We start from the raw sequence: 17561 nt of genomic DNA on the forward strand, positions 1-17561 counted from the left end.
TCCTGCGCCTGCGCCCCGCAAGGTTTCCTGGGAAACGTAGTCTTCTATGTTGGGGGCGGGGGCTCGCGGGCGCCTCCGCCCGGCCCTTCCGCCTGGTTCGGCCTACGTCCTCCTGGGACATGTAGTTTCCTGGGGCTAGAGGAGCTCGGGAGGCGTAGGCCGCTGGGCGCCTGGCGAGCCGGCGGGACGGAGGGAGCGGCCAGACTGGTGCGCCGCAGGGCAGGCCCTGGGAAGGGGGGCGGAGCCCGAAGCGAGATCACGGCGCCTGGTGGCCACCGCGAGGCCGCAGCGACAAGCGTGGAGAGCGGGTCGGAGCCGGAGCCACGGGAGCCGCCGGTCCTCAGCCATGTCCTACTGCCGGCAGGAAGGTGCGAGCGGCCAGGCCGTGGGAAGGCGGGGAGGCTGGGAAGGCGCGGGCGCGAGGCCAGGCCGAGGGGCTGCTATGGAGACGGGGCGGACGAGGGCCCGGAGGGGACACGCGCTTCCCCCTCCGCGACGGGCGCAGGCACAAGCGTGGGCTTAGGCGCGCGGCCGATCGAACGTTGGGCCCTGGGCTGTTGGAGCGCGGCGCGGCACGGCCCCGAGTCAGGGCGGGAGGACTGCGGGCTCCCGTTTGTCAGCCCCAGGGTAGGGACTGATCCCCCTGCTCACGTGGGCAGCGCTCCCGGAGCGAAGCCCCCTTCCCCACCTGCCCCTTTGCCAGTGAAGGATTTGGGCGCGGGGCTTCCACTCCTGGGCACGTGCGATCCGCTAGGGAGAATAGGAAGTCACCCGAGCGCTTTCCGCCACCGCCACCCCCTCCGCCAACTTCGGGGTGGCCTCCTGGAGCCCTGAGCCGGAGGCCGCCGGGCTTTCCAGCCCAGACCTTGCCTTTAACTTGCTGGGGGACCTTGCACAAGTCATTTCCTCTCCAGAGTTTGTAAAGTGAGGTAGCACCAAAGGGTCCTTCCCAAAGACACTTCCTGGTGTAAAAGAACAGATTTCATCCCAAACTCCGCCCCCCTCCCACATCGGGCTCCAGTGTCTCAGTGGCCCCAACGAGTAACCTTCCCAAACCCAGAAACCCTTGGAAGAATTCCCAAGGTCAACATGGAGACATCGTTACGTAATCCTGAGTCTTTGAGGAAGGGCCTTCAATGCCCGGGCTCCTCAGCCTGCTCGGTCTCACAGGTTTTTGATTCCTCTCTCAGGGTCTCTGACTCAGACTAACCTGTCGGGAGTCCCAGTTTCTCCTGCCAGGATGCCTGATAGGTCCTGACCCAGCGCGTTGATGGAGACCTTGCTTTTAACTGTCCCTTTCCCCAGATCTTCTTTGGTTATTCTGAATTTCTTGAACTTTGTGAGCTCTCCTTACCTCAGTACTGTAACAGATTCTTAAACTCTTAGTTCATTTTCTTATTCCATAACTATATTAAATTATTCCATATTATTAACTTATTCCATAATAAATTCATAGAAATTATTCCAAATTCAGTTTCATCATTGATTCATTTGGCAAGTGCGGACATCTAGCATCCAACAGATTCATTCAGATGCTTGTTGAATAAAGGAGCACTCAGCAACGCGATGCACTTTGTTAAATGCTGCTCGTTGAATGAATGAATGTGTCCAATGAATTCATGCGCTTGGTTCTTGAACGCATGGGTGCCCACCATCCCGAAAAACCTGTGCTAAGTACTGGGCATTGGGGGTTGGGGAGGAAATAGTCTCATTCTAAAGTTGTGACAGCCCCCCGAAGGTCAAATGAGATAGGTACTGCAAAATCATGGGAGCTCAACGGAAGGCAGGATGGTATTGGGTAGGGGTTGGACTACATAGCCTGTTGAAGTCCTTTCCAAGCTAAGATTCTCAGAGTACACTTAGACCTGGGTGGAGAAACGAGTATCTTTCAGCTAACACGCAAGCCTGCTGAATCAGCTTCACTTAATTGGCCCAATCTTTGGGACTCCAGTTTTGTCAAACATCATTTCATACCTGCATTTTGCATTATTCTCCTTAGGTTTTGTCATTGTGTCAGGCTTACAGATTCAAAAAAATGGCAATGTGGAAATCAGGGAAAGTTTCATGGGAGAAGTAGCATCTGAATTGGTCTTGAAAAAGGAGAATGGGAGTGGGGGATGCAGGGAGAAAGGGAAAGACCAAGGAACATCTGGTGGTCTAGTTTGAGGGGATCCTAAAGTATATGAAAAGGAACAATAGGAAAGATAGTTCAAAGCCAGATTGTGGAGGGCCTTACAGGTCAGGCAGTCTTTCATCCTATGGACAGATCGCGAGGTGCTGAGATGGGAGCAGGAGGATGGGTGACTGGCCACCCCAGTGCCTTTTGCTCAATGGATGTTCTGCTGTGTTCATAATAGCCCCCATCTGTGTGGCTCTTTCTGGTTGGCAGAATGCTTTAGTTATTTCAAGTGTGGGCAAGCATGCTAAGGGACATTCTGCCCCCACCCCTGCCACACACATTTTCACTCAGAGACCCTAGCAAGTCACATAACCGGACTAAAACCAAAAACTGTAGAACTGTGGCAGATAACTCATTAAGAGTTTTCTTCACCAAGATCTCCCTGCACTTGGGAAATCCCATATTCAGACTCAAAAGAGTAATTCTTCCTTTCCAGTTGAGTGTCAGGTGCAATCTTTCTACAACTGGTACCCCCACTAATCACAAGATTTAAACCCCCATACACAGGAGAAGGCTTAGAAGCAAAAGCAACAAATCCAAAAATTAATAACAAAGACAATAAAAAAACTATCATCATTTCCATAGCACTTTTAGCATGGATTCTAATCATTACCTATGGCATGAAAAACCATTGTTGTATTTCATCTACAAAAACTAATGACCAATCTACATAAAACCCATCCACTTATAAAAATCATTAACCACTCATTCATTGATCTCCCTGCACCATCTAACATTTCCGCCTGGTGAAACTTTGGCTCTCTGTTAGGAGGCATGCATTGCCTTCTTCCCATCACTTGAAGCCTGACCTGCTTGAATTTTCCCTAGCTCTTTCCATTTTTATTACACCAAACCTCATTTGCCAGATTCTGTAACTAGAAAACTTTCACAGTGAGCCCCAGTTCCTTCATTTGTAGCCTTGCTGGCCTGGATCATTGAGCTTCTTTTTCTCTGTATCCTATTCCTTTAATCATCACCAAATCCTTCTGGATAGATAGTATCTATCCAAGCCGTTGAGAAAGAGACAGACAGACAGACAGGAATTCAGACTCCTGGAGGGCAACATATTTCTGGCCTTCCCCACCAGCCTACCTGTGGATGTGGTTCTTTCCACATAGACCTGGTTCTTTCCAGTTACAAGCTGCTTTTGTCTGCATTTTCTCACTTTGGTCCCTGGGGGTAGGAAACAACAGATACTCAGCCACTGAAAGGAAGAGACTCATATAAAATGCAGTTTAACATACTTCAGGCGGTGAGGTCTGCAGAAGGAAGAATCACTTTGAGCTGACGGAAAAGAGGAGAGGGGCTTTTGAGCTGGCTCTGTGAGCTACACTGGGAAAGGGCGGCAGGCTTCCTGCTCTCTGAATCTTTCACCTAGTAAGCCAATTCACCTTTGCTCATCATTACCATTCTATTGTTGCTTAGTTATGTCCTCTTCCTCACTCCATTTGGGGTTTTCTTGGCAGAGATACTGGAGCAGTTTGCCATTTCCTTCTCCAGTTCATTTTACAGAGGAGGAAACTGAAGCAGACAGGGTGAAGTGACTTGCCTAAGCTAGCAAATGTCTGAGGCTAGATTTGAACTCCAGCCTTCCTGACTCTGGGCCTGGCACTCTATCCACTGTACCACCTAGCACACACCAACTGTTGCTCAGTCATTTTTCAGGTGTTTGACTCTTTGTGGCCCTCCGTGTGGTTTTTTTGGCAAAGATCCTGGCATGGTGTGCCATGTCCTCCAGCCGATTGTACAGATGAGGAAACTGAGGCTGACAGGGTTAAGGAACTTGCCCAGGATAACACAGCTAGGAAATGTCTGAGGCCAGTGACAGGCTGTGGTCAAGCTGTCCCTGCCTTCTCTCATACTGTCCGGGGTGGACACCTATCAGGCCTTTGGGCACATGCCCCATGCTCTTCGGAATGACAAGTGATTGGGTCTCTCTAGCTATCCTCACACATCTTCAGAAGAAAAGGGTAGACCTACTGAGCTGGCTTCAGAGGGCAAACAATGGGAAGGCACACCTGAACCCTTAAAGCTGCCTAGGAAAGGAATAAGGAGTCCTGTTCAAGGGTGCCTCTCACTGGCGACTTCCAAGTGGAGACCCCCTTGTCCCTCTCTGGCAGAGATCCCTGGGCACTGGGTAGAACATTGGGTTTGATCTTTGAGCTCCCTTTCAGAGCCTCCATTTTAACCCTGGGCTTTGGACTCCCAAGGAGAGAGACTCTAGTTCTCACCCTAAAATTGGTCTTTTCTTCTCTCTGAACTGCAGTTTCCCTACCTTCAAAAATGAGGTGGGGTGAGGAGACTCCATGATTTCTCTGTGTCATTGTGAATTTGCTGTGTGGGACAAACATACAAAAGAACGTTACAGACATGTTTCAGCTCTGACTGGCTAAAATCAAATTAATCCAGCCATTGCCTGTTGGATCAAGACAGTTGGTGCAAAAGCTCAGGAGGAATTTAAAAGGGACTAAAAGAGCTGGCACGTTCTCAAGCTGCACTAATAAAGGCTCAAGTCCAAGTTAAGAGACAGATCCTGCTGCCCTCTGCCCAATGAGGCCCTGGGCAAGGAAGGACCTGAGTTCAAATGTGGCTTCAGACACTTAGTACTTGGATCACTCCAAGCAAGTCATTTCATTTCTGCTTTCCTCGGTTTCCTTGCTAAAGTAGTTGTGATGATCTAAGAAGATAATATTTGAAGGCTCTCCCTAATGCTTTTCCCCTCCTCCATCCCCCTTCCCATCCAGAGTATTTCTAGGGGCCCCATTTTTAAAAGGAACAATGAATATGAAGATACCCCCGAGGAAGAGTTGAAGGAACTGAAGAGATGACATCAGCACTGTTGTCAAGTATCCTGAGGGTTGTGGAAGGCATTAGACTTGCTTAGTTTAGCTTGGAGAAGAACAAGAGGTGGGTGAAAAGACCTAGAGGGGATTCTGGCTCAGTCAGCAACAGTATCCAATGGCAACTCCCCAGGCTTAGGAAAGGAAGTTTTGCCAGTGACGATTGCTGTATTGCTCAAGTCCTCTGCCAGGTTTGTTAAGTTGGAGGCGATCGATTATATTGTGCCCATGTTAAGAGACAAAGAAGCAGTTAAGGTTCAGAGGGTCTGTCTTGCCTATTATCAGAGAATTAGTAAGTAGGATCAGGAGCTTCAGTCAGGATCAGGATGCAGTGGGTGCTAAAAAGCAGAAAGCACTTTGTTTTGGTGAGTTTAGAGTCTATAAGAGAATGTCATAACTGGAGGTACCCACTGGCATAGGAGGCAGGAGTGACAAGGGAAGGTTGCCTTGGAAGGCCTCATGCCAGAGGCAGGCTCTCATCTCACGTGGTTCTGAGCTTCTTCGTGGGAAGGACAGGAAGGATGCGTGAACACAGAGTCTCAGGCAGTGGAGGGAGCTAGGACACCCGAGTCTCCGATTCAGGGCAGCTCAGGCAGGCCCAGGGACCACCTAGGGACCAGAGCAACTCTGGGGAGAAGAAGGGAGGCTTCCTGTTCAGGCAGACTCAAGAGCCTGAATTCGTAAATCCTTTGGAAGCTGGAAGATTCAGCCTGAAAAGTGCCAAATCTAGAAGCCTTTGGGGGGGGGAAGGGCTTCAGAAAAAGGTCAGGAAAAGACTTACAGGCAGGAGGATGGCACATGGCAAAGGGATGGGAGGTTTGTTGGACAGAGGGTTCCCGGCTCCCGCGGTCTGTCCGCCCCCGTGGATTCCTATCCTGGCCGGGCATGTGGATGGAGAGCTCAGAGCAGCCCCCAGCATCGTGGAGCTCCGACCTCCAAGTCCTTTCTGACACAAGAGGAGACCCTTGGGGCCGGGATGTTCCCACGGGTCCTCCTCCGACCCCAGGGCTTTGCTCTTTCCAGTGCACTGAGGAGGCTGTACCACCATGGCAGGGTATTGTAGACTGGCTGTTAATGGTCAGAAGTTAGATGGGAGGTTAATAAATTGGATGGAATGCTGCATCTGGAGTCAGAAAGACTTGCGAAAAGACCTGAAGCCTCCGGCCCTTATACTAGTAGTATAGTCATGGGCAATCCCTTCACCTCTGTCTGCTTTGGTTTCCTCATCTGTAAAATGGGGATAGTAATAGCACCTACCCCTTCTGCCCAAGGTGCTGAGAGGATCAAAATGAGGTAATATTTGTAAAATACTTATCACAATGCCTGGTGCATAGTAGGTGCTATTTAAATAGATTATATGTTATAAATGAAACGGTGTGAGGTAATGTTCTCTTGGGTCCTTTTCAACTCTCAGATTTCATAATTCTGTCAATAGCTACAAACTCTACAATTAAGTTCATTAGGATAGAGATTGCCTTAAACGCTCAAAAGCAGGTACCAGAGTACCAACTGCTGTCACATAAATGTTCCGGGCTCTAAGGTGATTTTTATTTTGACTTGGTTATTTTTTAGGGAAAAAATGACCCTTAATCATATGACTTGTGAGGTGCCATTCAAAGAAACTCACTTGTCCCTTGTACGTGGCAGAATCCTGGTATACAAAGGGGCCCCTGGATTCTAGACTGTTCAAGTCCTTGGGGTTTTTTGAGGTCCCTCCTCTTCTGGATGAGGCTCCTGAGGCTGGCTGGGCTTAGCACAGTGCCTGGAACGTGGGGAGTGCTTAATAAGTGTGGCCTGATGGATTATTCTGTGGGCACCACATCATTGGTGACTTCTCATTCGGGCCACAACTTTGTCATTGGTCTTTATCTCGTCATCCATGGCATAGGCAGGTGCTGAGGACTCTGGGTGGGGTGCTTCTCTCCCTTGAGGTTTCCCCTCCCCTCCACAAGAGTAGCCACCCAGCAAGAGTACTCTTAAGATCAGTACCATGGAACTAAAAAAGATTAGTCTAGTCTTTTTTTTTTCCCCCTGAGGTGGGTGAGTCTGAGTTTGGGACCCCGGGGGGTGCTATACTGACCTGGTTTTTTGAAGGAATGGCTCAGTGGATGAAGTAGGAATATACTAGTAAATTAAAGTGATGTAAAAAACAACATATAAAAGAGAGAGAAAAGAAACCATTCCCCTCCTTTCTATATAACAGCTTATCCCTTTTAAATATTTTGCAAATTGCTTTGAAATTTAAAAAAAAAAAGTGATTGTAATAAAGAAACAAGCCCCAAGTTTTTGAGGAGCTTATCCAAGGTGTCACCCAGCTGTTTAGTGGCAAAACTAGGATAAGAAGAATGGGGTCTCCCTCTCTCGGTCCAGGAGTACTTCCCAGTACTGTTTGTCCATACGTTAACCAAATGACTGTCTACATGTTGCTCTGGGCTCTGTAACGCAATGAATTGCTTTACCTTCATCTCTTTCGTGCCCTTAATGTCTCTGTGTTGTTAAAGGGAATACTTAGCTGCAGCTTTTTCTGCTCTTCCACATGTCAGGAAAGGACCGGATTATATTTGTGACCAAAGAAGACCATGAGACGCCCAGCAACGCTGAGCTGGTAGCCGATGACCCCAACGACCCCTATGAAGACCACGGTCAGTAGCACCTAATTCCTCTCCCTTCTCCCCCTCCCCCAGCAGCGTTTGCTGTAAGAAGGAGCCTGTGAGGCGCTTTGGGAGGCTCGCCCTTCTCCGGGCTCAGAAACCTCTCCCCGGGGCTGCCGGGCTTTGTTTTCTGGGGCATCTTCGGGGGTCGGGCAGCTGCTGGTCCCGAATCCTGTTTCACCTGCTTTTTCCCTGCGGGCTCTGGGAAAGTATCCCCGACAAAGTGCTGGAGGAGCAGCTGCTGGCGGTGACTGACGCCCGAAGGCTCATCTAGAGGGCCCCCCCAGGCCCTCCTCCTTTCAGTGTTCTATGCGCTCAGCTGGTAGCTCCCAGTCACGGGGTGACGAGAGCCCTGCGGCATTGGGGTGAGGGTCTCTAAGGGGGATCCCGAGACGGTCTGCACAGTCTTAGGGACGCTGAGGCCATCCCGAGGCCGTGACCGCCGAGGGCCCGGCCTGTGGCTGAGAGTCACCGGAAGCCTTGGCGGGTGGGGAAACGGGCTCGGTCCTGCACAGGCCGGGCAGGCGTCTCCTGGGCCAGCTGCCCCGTGCTGGGCTTCCAAGTCTGGGCCCTGGGAGGGAGGGTCTGGAGAGGGCCTCCAGGGGGCAGCCTTGGCCTGGATTGGTCCCCAAAGGAAGTGGGTGCAGGTGGGGGATTCGGAGCCAGCCTCCCTCCCAGCCCGGTTGTACAGAAGCCGGAGAAGGCCGAATAGGTGGTTGCTCCAGAGCTGGGAGCCCCAGGTCTCCGGCAGAAGAGACTGAGCCGGCATGTCTGCAGAAAGCAGTGTTTTGCTGCTGATTGTGCAGATAAGTTGGGGGAGGGGAGGGGGCGTCTTTCCTTATTGTTGAATTGTCTGGTGCCCTGGTGGTCCCCGGGACCCGCGACTCTAGACCTCTCTGCCAAGAGGTGAACAGCGTGTTGCCCTTCGGTGGCTGGAGGTCAGTGGGGTGGGCACAGGCTCTCGGGTGTCGCTGGGCAGGGAGGGCACCCGGAACACAGGGAGGCTCCCACTGGAGCCTCTGGCGAAGGCAGCACATCACTGACCACATGCCCCCCGGGTGGGAGAGACAGTGGGGAGTCTGGGGACAGGGAGGGCCCTTTGCCCAGGGCCCCGCATCCTCCCCACAGGTGGGCCCGGAGGCCTCCAAGCCGGTTGGTCTTTGTGGTTCATGATGATGGCTCTCCTTGAGCAAGATGTGAGGTTCTTGGAGCTGCCAAAGAAACCTTTCACTTCCCCCTGCCCCTTATTGGCCCCTTGTCTTAGAAAGAGATCTGGGACTTGGTGATTAAATCAGACTTGTAGCAAGAAGAGGCTCAGGACAGGCTCAAGCTGTCTCATTTTACAGATGCGGAGCCAGAGGCCCAGAGTAGGGAGTGGCCTGCCCAGAGACGCCCAGCAGAGCCGGGATTTGTGCCCAGGCCCCCACTTCCACCCTGTCCATGTTTTCCCTGGGGGGACCTGGGGGGAATAGGTGGGTGCAGAGCAGCTGGTCTGGAGGAGAGAGACTAGGAGTGAAACCCAAGGTCTGCGTTCTAGTTCTGCCTCTGAGACCGCCTGTCCCCTCACCTCTTAGCTCTGAAATGAGAGAGGCCGCCGACATCTTTTGCAGGCTCTGCCTTGGGCCCTGACCCAGGAAGCACTGGGGTTTGACCCCTGGCTGCCCTAAGCCCTCCCGGCCAGGCCGCCAGCCCCACGGGACGGGGCTGTTTCCCCCCCGAAGACAGTGAACGCCCCTGACGTCCTAAAGCTCTGTTCCCTCCTCCCTGCAGGTTTGATACTGCCCAACGGAGACATTAATTGGAACTGCCCGTGTCTTGGGGGAATGGCCAGTGGTCCCTGTGGAGAACAGTTCAAGTCGGCCTTCTCCTGTTTCCATTACAGCACAGAGGAAGTCAAGGGTTCAGACTGTGTGGACCAGTTCCGGGCCATGCAAGAATGCATGCAGAAGTACCCAGACCTCTATCCCCAGGAGGAGGATGAAGAAGAGAAAGCGAGCGAGGGCGTGGAGGAGGCCACGGCAGCGGCCACGGCAGCGACCGCGGCGGCCGAGGAAGCTCTGACCAAAGAGGAGGGGTCCAGCTAATGAAGCCGGATGGAGGCGCCCGTCTCCTGCCTTTGCCCCTCTCGGAGAGACACGGACCTTATGCAAAGTGTCTCTCGGGGGTCTTCACAGAAAGTCTCTTACCTTTTCATGTTTTGTGCACTGCATATGAAATAACTTATTTTGATGGGCAGGGGCCTCAACCCTGTGATACAAACACTGGAAAAAGATGGGAGCTCTGTGTGGGGGTGTACATGTGTGTGTGTTTGTGTTGGTGTACGTGTGTACCGTGTAAACCTCTCAGCAGACGTAGCTGCCGCTGCTTTTGAATTCTTGTCCAGAGCACCCCGAGTCTCACCACTTTATTTGAAATGACAGATTAAAGGCTTCTCAGCAGTCCCCAAACCACTGTTCTTCAGGTTCAGACCAAGAGGGGAGGCGTGCTGGATTCATTCGTTCTATTGAGGTCCCTTTTGTGTGTGTTTCATAGTTCACGTAGGACTTATGCAAAAAACAATAATATCAAAGAGAAAGGACCATTTTCAGAGATGATTGATTTTTAAGACAGAATCTCAAATTTATGTTGTGTAAAGGTACTGATTCGTGATACATTTACATCGGGAATAGATAGATATTATATATATACACACACACACATATATATACTGCTGATAGAGTCTGGGGGGAAATGGCTTGGGTGGGATTTTTTGTTTGTTTTTAATTTATACATTGAGCTCTGGTTTTCATATGTTTTTGAAAGTGTAGATGTGCGGGTACATCAGGCAACCTCTGACTCTTACAAAACAAATGCAAAAACATGTTTATCGCTGTTCCTTTACTGTTGAGAACACCCCGGTTGAGGACCCCTTTGTTAATGCCTGTTCCATCTTTACCAGTTCATACAGAATGCCCTTGGGAAGTGGAGACTGAGCTGTTACCTGGAGTAACAGTCTTAGAGAAAAGAGTATGACTTCAAGTGCATATTAAAAGAAAAAAATATTTTTACCTGCTTTTGAATTCACTGCCTTTGTTTTTGCAGTTAGCTTTGTTTTCCATTTAAGAGAAGATGGTCACTTACAAAAACATACCAGTTAGTTAATCATTTATGGAACACTTGGACATCCATTAGCTCGTTTGACCCTGTGAGGGAAGTGGCAGTTCATTGGGACTCTTTTTTTTTTTTCTTTTAAACAAACAAGGAAACATGTTCCAGCAGGTGAAGGGATTTCCCTATGGCCCAAAACTAATGATGGCAGGGGTTCCCCACCCAAACCTAGGGCATCTTTCCTCTATACCCTTCCAAGGGGAATGGAAAATATTTTTAAGGAAGCTTAAGAAGCACAGCAGGTATCTGAGTAAAGTCAGTGAACTGTGTTTTAAAGGCAGCTGGAGGAGTAAGGCCTTCTGTTCTAAAGTCGGAAACGTCACAAGGTGTGGTACACACACCCAGCCCATCAGGCCACGAGCTGCTCCATGTTCTTCCTGAGTGAGTGGTTTCCCAGCTAGCAGAAGGTCTCACCCATTTCCCACACTCTCTGCCTTCATGATCAGAGATTGCTGAGCAGGATGGGAATTGGTACTTTGCTGTGATTCAGGGCCTCCTTTTGGATCTCCGAGTTATACTGAATTCTTCTACCTGTTCCCCTAGGTTTGATTTATCTTTTTCCCTGGGTCTTAGGCTTTTGCTTTCAGAATATTTATTCTCATTTTTTTTTTCTTTCAGTCGGTAATATGTATTCTAAGAAACCGTTTAGCTAAACATATTAGAATAATAATAACTGGCATTTCTATATTGCTTTGAGGTTATAAACCACTTTATGTACATTTATCTCATTTCATCACTGCTCTGTGAGATAAATACTACAGATCTTAGTATTCTTGTTTTACAGGCAAGGAGACCGAGGTTCAGTGAGATTATTCATTCAGCTTCCCCAGGAGCGAGAAAGGGTTTGCATCAGAATTCAAACTCAGTACTTCCTAATTCCAGGTTCGGCCCTCTGTTTCACACCACCCTATATAAAGAATCAGTAGCTAGTGAAGATTTAAGGATTTCCTATGGGCAGGATGCAGGGTTTTGTTCTGGATAGGTGGGGTATATTATCTTTGACCGTGGTCCCTCTGCAGAGATGTGATGATTCAGGCCAGTGCTGTTAAGGTGCCCTCAATCTCCATCAGACAGGACTGACCATAGATCTTGAGAATTTGGAGTCAGGATTGTAAGAAATGTCAATGGACTGAATGTAAACAGGTAGCTAGTGAAAGAGAAAACTTGGCAGTGAGCACAGTCCTGATAAAAAGTAAGGTTCTCTATTCACCACTGACCTGCAAGGCCCAGTTTGTGTCACCAAAGTTTCACAAACCAGGCTTTGGGAAAGTTTTTCCCCTGTGGGCACCTTTGTCTGGCTTCTGGTGGAAGAATTATAGGAATAAGGACTGTCAGCATGGCGTGGAACCTGTCCGTGACACAAAGGCTGCTTGGTCATCTGGCTGTCCTTTTGCATTACAAGATGCTTTGTTACAAAGCTAAAGGACAGATTGCTGATAGTGACTAGGGACTTGCAGTCTTCATTAACCCTGTCCTTGCCCACGTGTAGAACAGCCTGACCGACCACACCAGTGCCAGGGGTAGCCACAGAAGAAGCCCAAAACCAGACTCTTCATTACAGTGGCCTAAGTGACAGCTGTCTCAACAGTGCAAAAGCCTCAGTACTAAGGACTTCAGAACTCTAAGCCTAAATTAGTCATTGACTCACTATGGGCCCCACTCTGGGCTTCAAGACCCTCAGAAATGTCAAGGAGGCCTTAAAGATTTTTCAGCTCTAAATTTCTTCATCCTTTAAATGTCCCTAAGATCCTATTCAGTTGTTTGTTTTAAATTCCTAGAACATGGAAGAGGCAGATTCCCATGATCCAAATTCCCTCCTGGATCTTGGGCTTTTATTAATTCAATTTAAATAACATTTTTAAGTTTTGGGATAATCCGCCCATGGACAAAGTACGATGGCAGATGGTATATTTTACATGTGGTTGGCCTTGGCATTCGGGGATTGATATATTACTAATTCATCGTGTGAGCTTGACCAAGATATCTCATTTCTCTCCATGCAAGGAAGCGGTGAGATGAGGCTCCGCTGAGACACTCCTTCCATAATTCTTGGTCCTTGGGGAAAGACTGCATTTCGCATCAAGAGAACTTGGATTTGAATCCCAGTTGGGCCACTTGTTTCCCTTGTCAGGACCTCAGTTTCTCCATCTGTAAAAGGGGCTCGGTGGCAGACCTGCACACTGCAGCTCTAAATCTCCTGATTCTTTTTTTTGGTGCTCGCCTATAAGGATTAGGTCAGGTTCTGCAAAGGAGGACTATGGGGCTGGCTGGAAGGGGTCAGCCATTAAAAGGGTTCATGGAAGCCTGCTAGCAACCAGAGCTGGCTTTCAACGTTGCCTCCCTTTATTAAGCCAAAGGCCTGGGCCAGAATACACCCCAATACAGGGAGCGTTAAGGGGGCCAGGCCTGGTGGGGTTTTCCTACCACTGAATTTCTGTTCGGAAGAGCCTTTTGTGCAATCACGGCCAGTGGTGATGAGCCTCTGGCTATCTTCCCAAACCAGCCAGTAGGACTGGGGCCGTCTAGGATGCAATGTCTGTGTTGGGGGAGGGAGAACAGGGAGGAAGGGAGGAACCTGAGGCTGGGGAAGCCTCCCATATTTGGCCAAAAGGCACTCCCTACTTCCCATGTCCCAGTAACCTCTCTTGCCTTTACCGCTGATTGAAGCATTTCAGCATCAGGAAAGGAACGTGCATTGAGACAAGGAAACAAGCTCCCCTTCAACCAGGGTCACACAGCAAGAGCTGAAAGCAGAACTAAGGTCCCTCGGCCCAAGGCCTTTGCCACCCACTCCACAGCCTTGTGGGAAGTCCCAGACACAGACCAACCAGTGACCAGGATCAGGGGATGAGGATGCATTTAAGAGTCCCCCGGACCTGAGTGCGAGAGATGCTGAATGGAAAGAACCCACAGGAAACCCTGAGGGTGGGTGACCACGGCAGCCTTCCCCTAGCATGTGTGTAAGCGGATTCTCCCAAAGTGATCTGGTGACCTGACGACTCAGTCAAGCCTTCTCCCCACAGACAGCATCCATACCTACTACCACTTGTTAAGGCTGGTCCGGTCTGGTGAATTTCTGGGATTTTATTAACAGTGCAACCTAGAAGTGGGAACTCAGAGCACCCTTGGACACCATGCTTCGCACCCCCCCAGCCCCAAACCAGACCCCCTGCCTGGGAACCAGATTCCCAGAGCCAGAGCTAAAACGAGAAGGGCAAACCCCAGGATCTCGCACTGTTCCTTCTCCACTAATCCGACGCTGATCTGGTGGTGATGTCTTATCACGTGGCCCTCCACAAGAGGCCTGGGAATTCAGGATAGCTTTAGTAAGCTGAGTGCTGAAACATGAAGCTAAAAATGGACGTAGGCCCCCTCCTCAAGCAGCTCATGCTCTCCTAGGAAAATATGTGCAAGTGAGTGTTATAATAGGTAAGGGACAGAGGGACAACAAAGAAATCCAGAGCGTCCCAAGAAAATCAGAGGCAGAAGAGGACTCTCTCAGCCCACAGTGGGGCGATGGGGCGGGGGGGATGAGGAGCCGAGGCTTAAAGGAAGAGGGTTCCGGGGATGGAGAGACACCTGCCTGAATGCACAGAGCAGGAGAAGGCAGCATCAGGTTGGGGAACAGCCGCTTTGTCCAACCTAACTAGCAAGTGTCACCTTCAAGGTTAACCACATGTGAAAATGGACTGCGAGGGAAGTCCCTGGCCTCCAAGGACTGGGCAGAATCACCCACCTGGGATTCCTCCGGCTCGGAGAAGGGACTTTGGGACCGGGGCGGGGTGGGTTGTGTGACATTCGAAGGCCCTTCCAGGGCTGAGCCTTTCTTCTATAAGGTGCCGTTTCCAACAAGTGAAGTCAGACATCGAGGTACCAACGAGCAGGATCAGAGAAAACGTGCAAACAAGGGAACACCAGACAAATTGGAGACCAGCAATAAGAGATGGAGGCAGGAGAAGCCACTTTGGGCTGAGATTTCAGTTAAGAATTCCAGGCCTGGGGGACAGCCCGGGAAGATGGGAATCAGGAAACTGAGTGTCACGTACAAGGAACAGCAAAGAGGCCGTTGGATCGTGGAGTACTGTATGTGGAGGAACATAAGGTCTAAGAAGACTGGACAGGCAGGAAAGGGCCAGATCATAAAATGCTTTTAAACCAAAAAGATGATCTTATATTTGATCTTGAAAGTAACAGGGAGGCACTATGTACATGTTGGGGGAGGTATGTAGGTGTGCACTCTGTTCAGCCATGTCTGATTCATTGTGACCTCATTTGGGGTTTTCTTGGCAGAGATACTGGAGTGTTTTGTCATTTCCTTCTGCAGCTCATTTTACAGATGAGGAAACTGAGGCAAATAAAGATTAAGTGACTTGTCCACAGCTAGAGTTTGCTAAATGGGGAGGGGGGAGAGCACTTTAGGGAGGTCACTTTGATAGTTGAGCAGAGGATGAACTAGAGTGAAGGGGAATTTATGACAGGGAGGCTAAGCTGGCTTTTATTAGTCCAGGTGTGATAGGGAGGAGTCGGAGAGAGTGAAGCGTCAAGGATGAAACTGAGTTTGCAAGCCTAAGGGACAGAAAAGATGGTGGAATGTAATAGGAAAGTTGGAAAGAGAGGAGAGTTTAGAGAAAAAATAATTAGGATGTTTAATAAGAAGCTGGAGATCCAAGACTAGAAATACAGAGAGAGGTGAAAGCTGAATGAAATCATCTGGAAACCATCTGCATCAAATTGACCATTGAATCCAGGTTGTCACTGACAACCTGGTCTGAGAGCAGGGATTCTTTATTTGAGGAATTACTTCCAAAGATCACGGGTCTAAAGCTAGAGAGAACCTCTCAGACCCCTCCTTTGGCTAATGAAAAATCCCAGGACCAGGAAGTACTTGCCCAAAGTAACACGAGGGTTAAGAAGCAGAGTAAGAGTTCAAAGACAAATTTTCTACACTGTGCTATTTCCACTATTTCCCATGGATCTCTGAGGCCCATCAGGTCTGACTCACTTTATTGATGAGGAAACCCAGGCTCAGGTAGCAAGTAGCAGAGCCAGGGCTTTAAACTCCATCATCTTCTGGGTCCAAAGCCAGCCCCCTTTCCACCAAACCATGGTGCCTCCAACTTTGCTTTGCCATAATAAATAACAAAATATGGCATCCAATGATAAATTCATATTTTCCATTTGTAGCACTAGAAAAAGAGCGGGCAAGAGATCCCCATCACAAAATACAGTACCCAACAGATAATCTGTGTCGGGTTAAATTTTAGATGTGGGGATTAGGAGAATAGCAGCCTGTTACATTTGTATGAACTTCCCAGTCTACAAAGTGCTTTTACATCCACCATCTCATTCCTACAACCCTGGGAGAAGGGCTGGCCCAGCGGGGTTATTGCCATCCCTTTGGGCCCAAAGGAGTCCGGGTTGGAATGATCTGCTTAAGGCCATGTGAATGAGAGTGGGAATCAGAGTCTCCTGAGACCTCTACCTTGGGACGCCTCCGTCGAATCAGCAGCGTTTAAGTCCCAGGGGAATCCCCCTCCAAGAGGAGCCGGCACTGACCCCCTTCTTTGAGTGAGACCGTTTGCTTGGGATTCCGGTGGGGCAGCGGGGCTCTACAGGAAGGAAGGACCCTGTCCTGAGTTTACAAGAGGAGGGGCAGTCCACACCGACGCCCCGGAGAGTCTGGGGTTTTCAGAGTGGCGAACACACTAGACTTGGTTGCAGAGAAGTGAAGCTCGGGGCGCCTGCCTCCGTTACTTGCAGCCGGTACGGAGGATACCTGTTACCTGTTTTCCCAGGTACACCTTCCAAGGCTTCACCAGGCTGTTCATGTTGACTAAGAGTTTGCTGTTCTTGGGGTCCTCCTGCCCCGCGATCAAGTAGTCCGTACCTGGGGGAACATAACCACCAGCGGCAGGAAGGAAGGTTACCAACCACTCTGACGGCTCCCGATCGCCTCCAGGAGCTGCTCCGTTGGGCACTCAAAGCCCTTTATCCCCTCTGCCCCTTTCCTCTCCAGACTTCTTCCACCTTTCTTCCCCGCACTCATCCTTCAGTTCTGTGACCCTGGCCTCCGACATTCTGTCTGCTGGCTCTGGGCATTTCTCTGGCCGTCTCCATCTGAAATGCTCCCCCTCCCCTTCTGACTTCAGACCCACCTGGCTTCCTTCTAGTCCCAACCCAAATCCATCTATCAGTGGAAGCTCTTCCCCACCTTTCTGAATTCTACTGCCTTTCCTGTCAGTTACTTCCCACGCATCTTTTCCCTAACTTGTCCGTGTTTGTTTGCATGTTGAGAGATGATGACGTCCTTGATACAAGGGACCATCTTTTGTCTCTGTACCCTCAGCACTTTGCACAATACCTGGTATAGAGTAGGCGCTTAATAAATGTTTGTCGCCTCAGAATTCCTCTCCTGAATAACTCGTAATGTATGATTTTAAAGAAGAGCTTTATGCCTTGAGGGTAAGGACTGTCTCTGCTTTTTCTTTTAGGCTTGGCTCATAGTGGACACGTAATACATGATTGTTGATTGATCCATTGATTTCACTGGTTGGATTTCTTCCAGCCAAACTGGGTTTTTGTACAAGGTCACAGAATTGTAGTATTTAGAGTGGGAAGGGACCTCAGCGGAGCTTTGCCAACTTGAATTCCAAAAAGAATGCCCGCCCTAATAGGTTGGTATAGTGGATTCAGAAAGGTAAGAGGTCTGGGTTCAATTCTCACTGTTATCTCCTATAGCCAACC

General features: G+C 49.7%; 2 protein-coding genes across 2 annotated transcripts in view; one reads left to right on the forward strand and one right to left on the reverse strand.

The window, feature by feature from the left end:
- Window positions 1-155: 155 nt before the first annotated feature.
- CHCHD4 (coiled-coil-helix-coiled-coil-helix domain containing 4) lies at window positions 156-10722 on the forward strand. Its single transcript, XM_051982978.1, has 3 exons — window positions 156-368; window positions 7563-7661; window positions 9441-10722. Exons 1-3 carry the CDS (start codon window positions 347-349, stop codon window positions 9752-9754), a joined length of 435 nt encoding a protein of 144 aa, XP_051838938.1. The 5' UTR covers window positions 156-346; the 3' UTR covers window positions 9755-10722.
- LOC127552447 (netrin-4-like) overlaps window positions 10265-17561 on the reverse strand; it is a 68250-nt gene continuing 60953 nt past the window's right edge. Inside the window, 1 exon segment of the mRNA XM_051982964.1 lies at window positions 10265-16704. Within this exon segment, the coding sequence (XP_051838924.1) occupies window positions 16568-16704 (137 nt within the window). The 3' untranslated portion in view covers window positions 10265-16567.

The sequence above is a fragment of the Antechinus flavipes genome, chromosome 1 (assembly GCF_016432865.1).
Source record: "Antechinus flavipes isolate AdamAnt ecotype Samford, QLD, Australia chromosome 1, AdamAnt_v2, whole genome shotgun sequence".
In the NCBI taxonomy this organism is placed as follows: domain Eukaryota; kingdom Metazoa; phylum Chordata; class Mammalia; order Dasyuromorphia; family Dasyuridae; genus Antechinus; species Antechinus flavipes.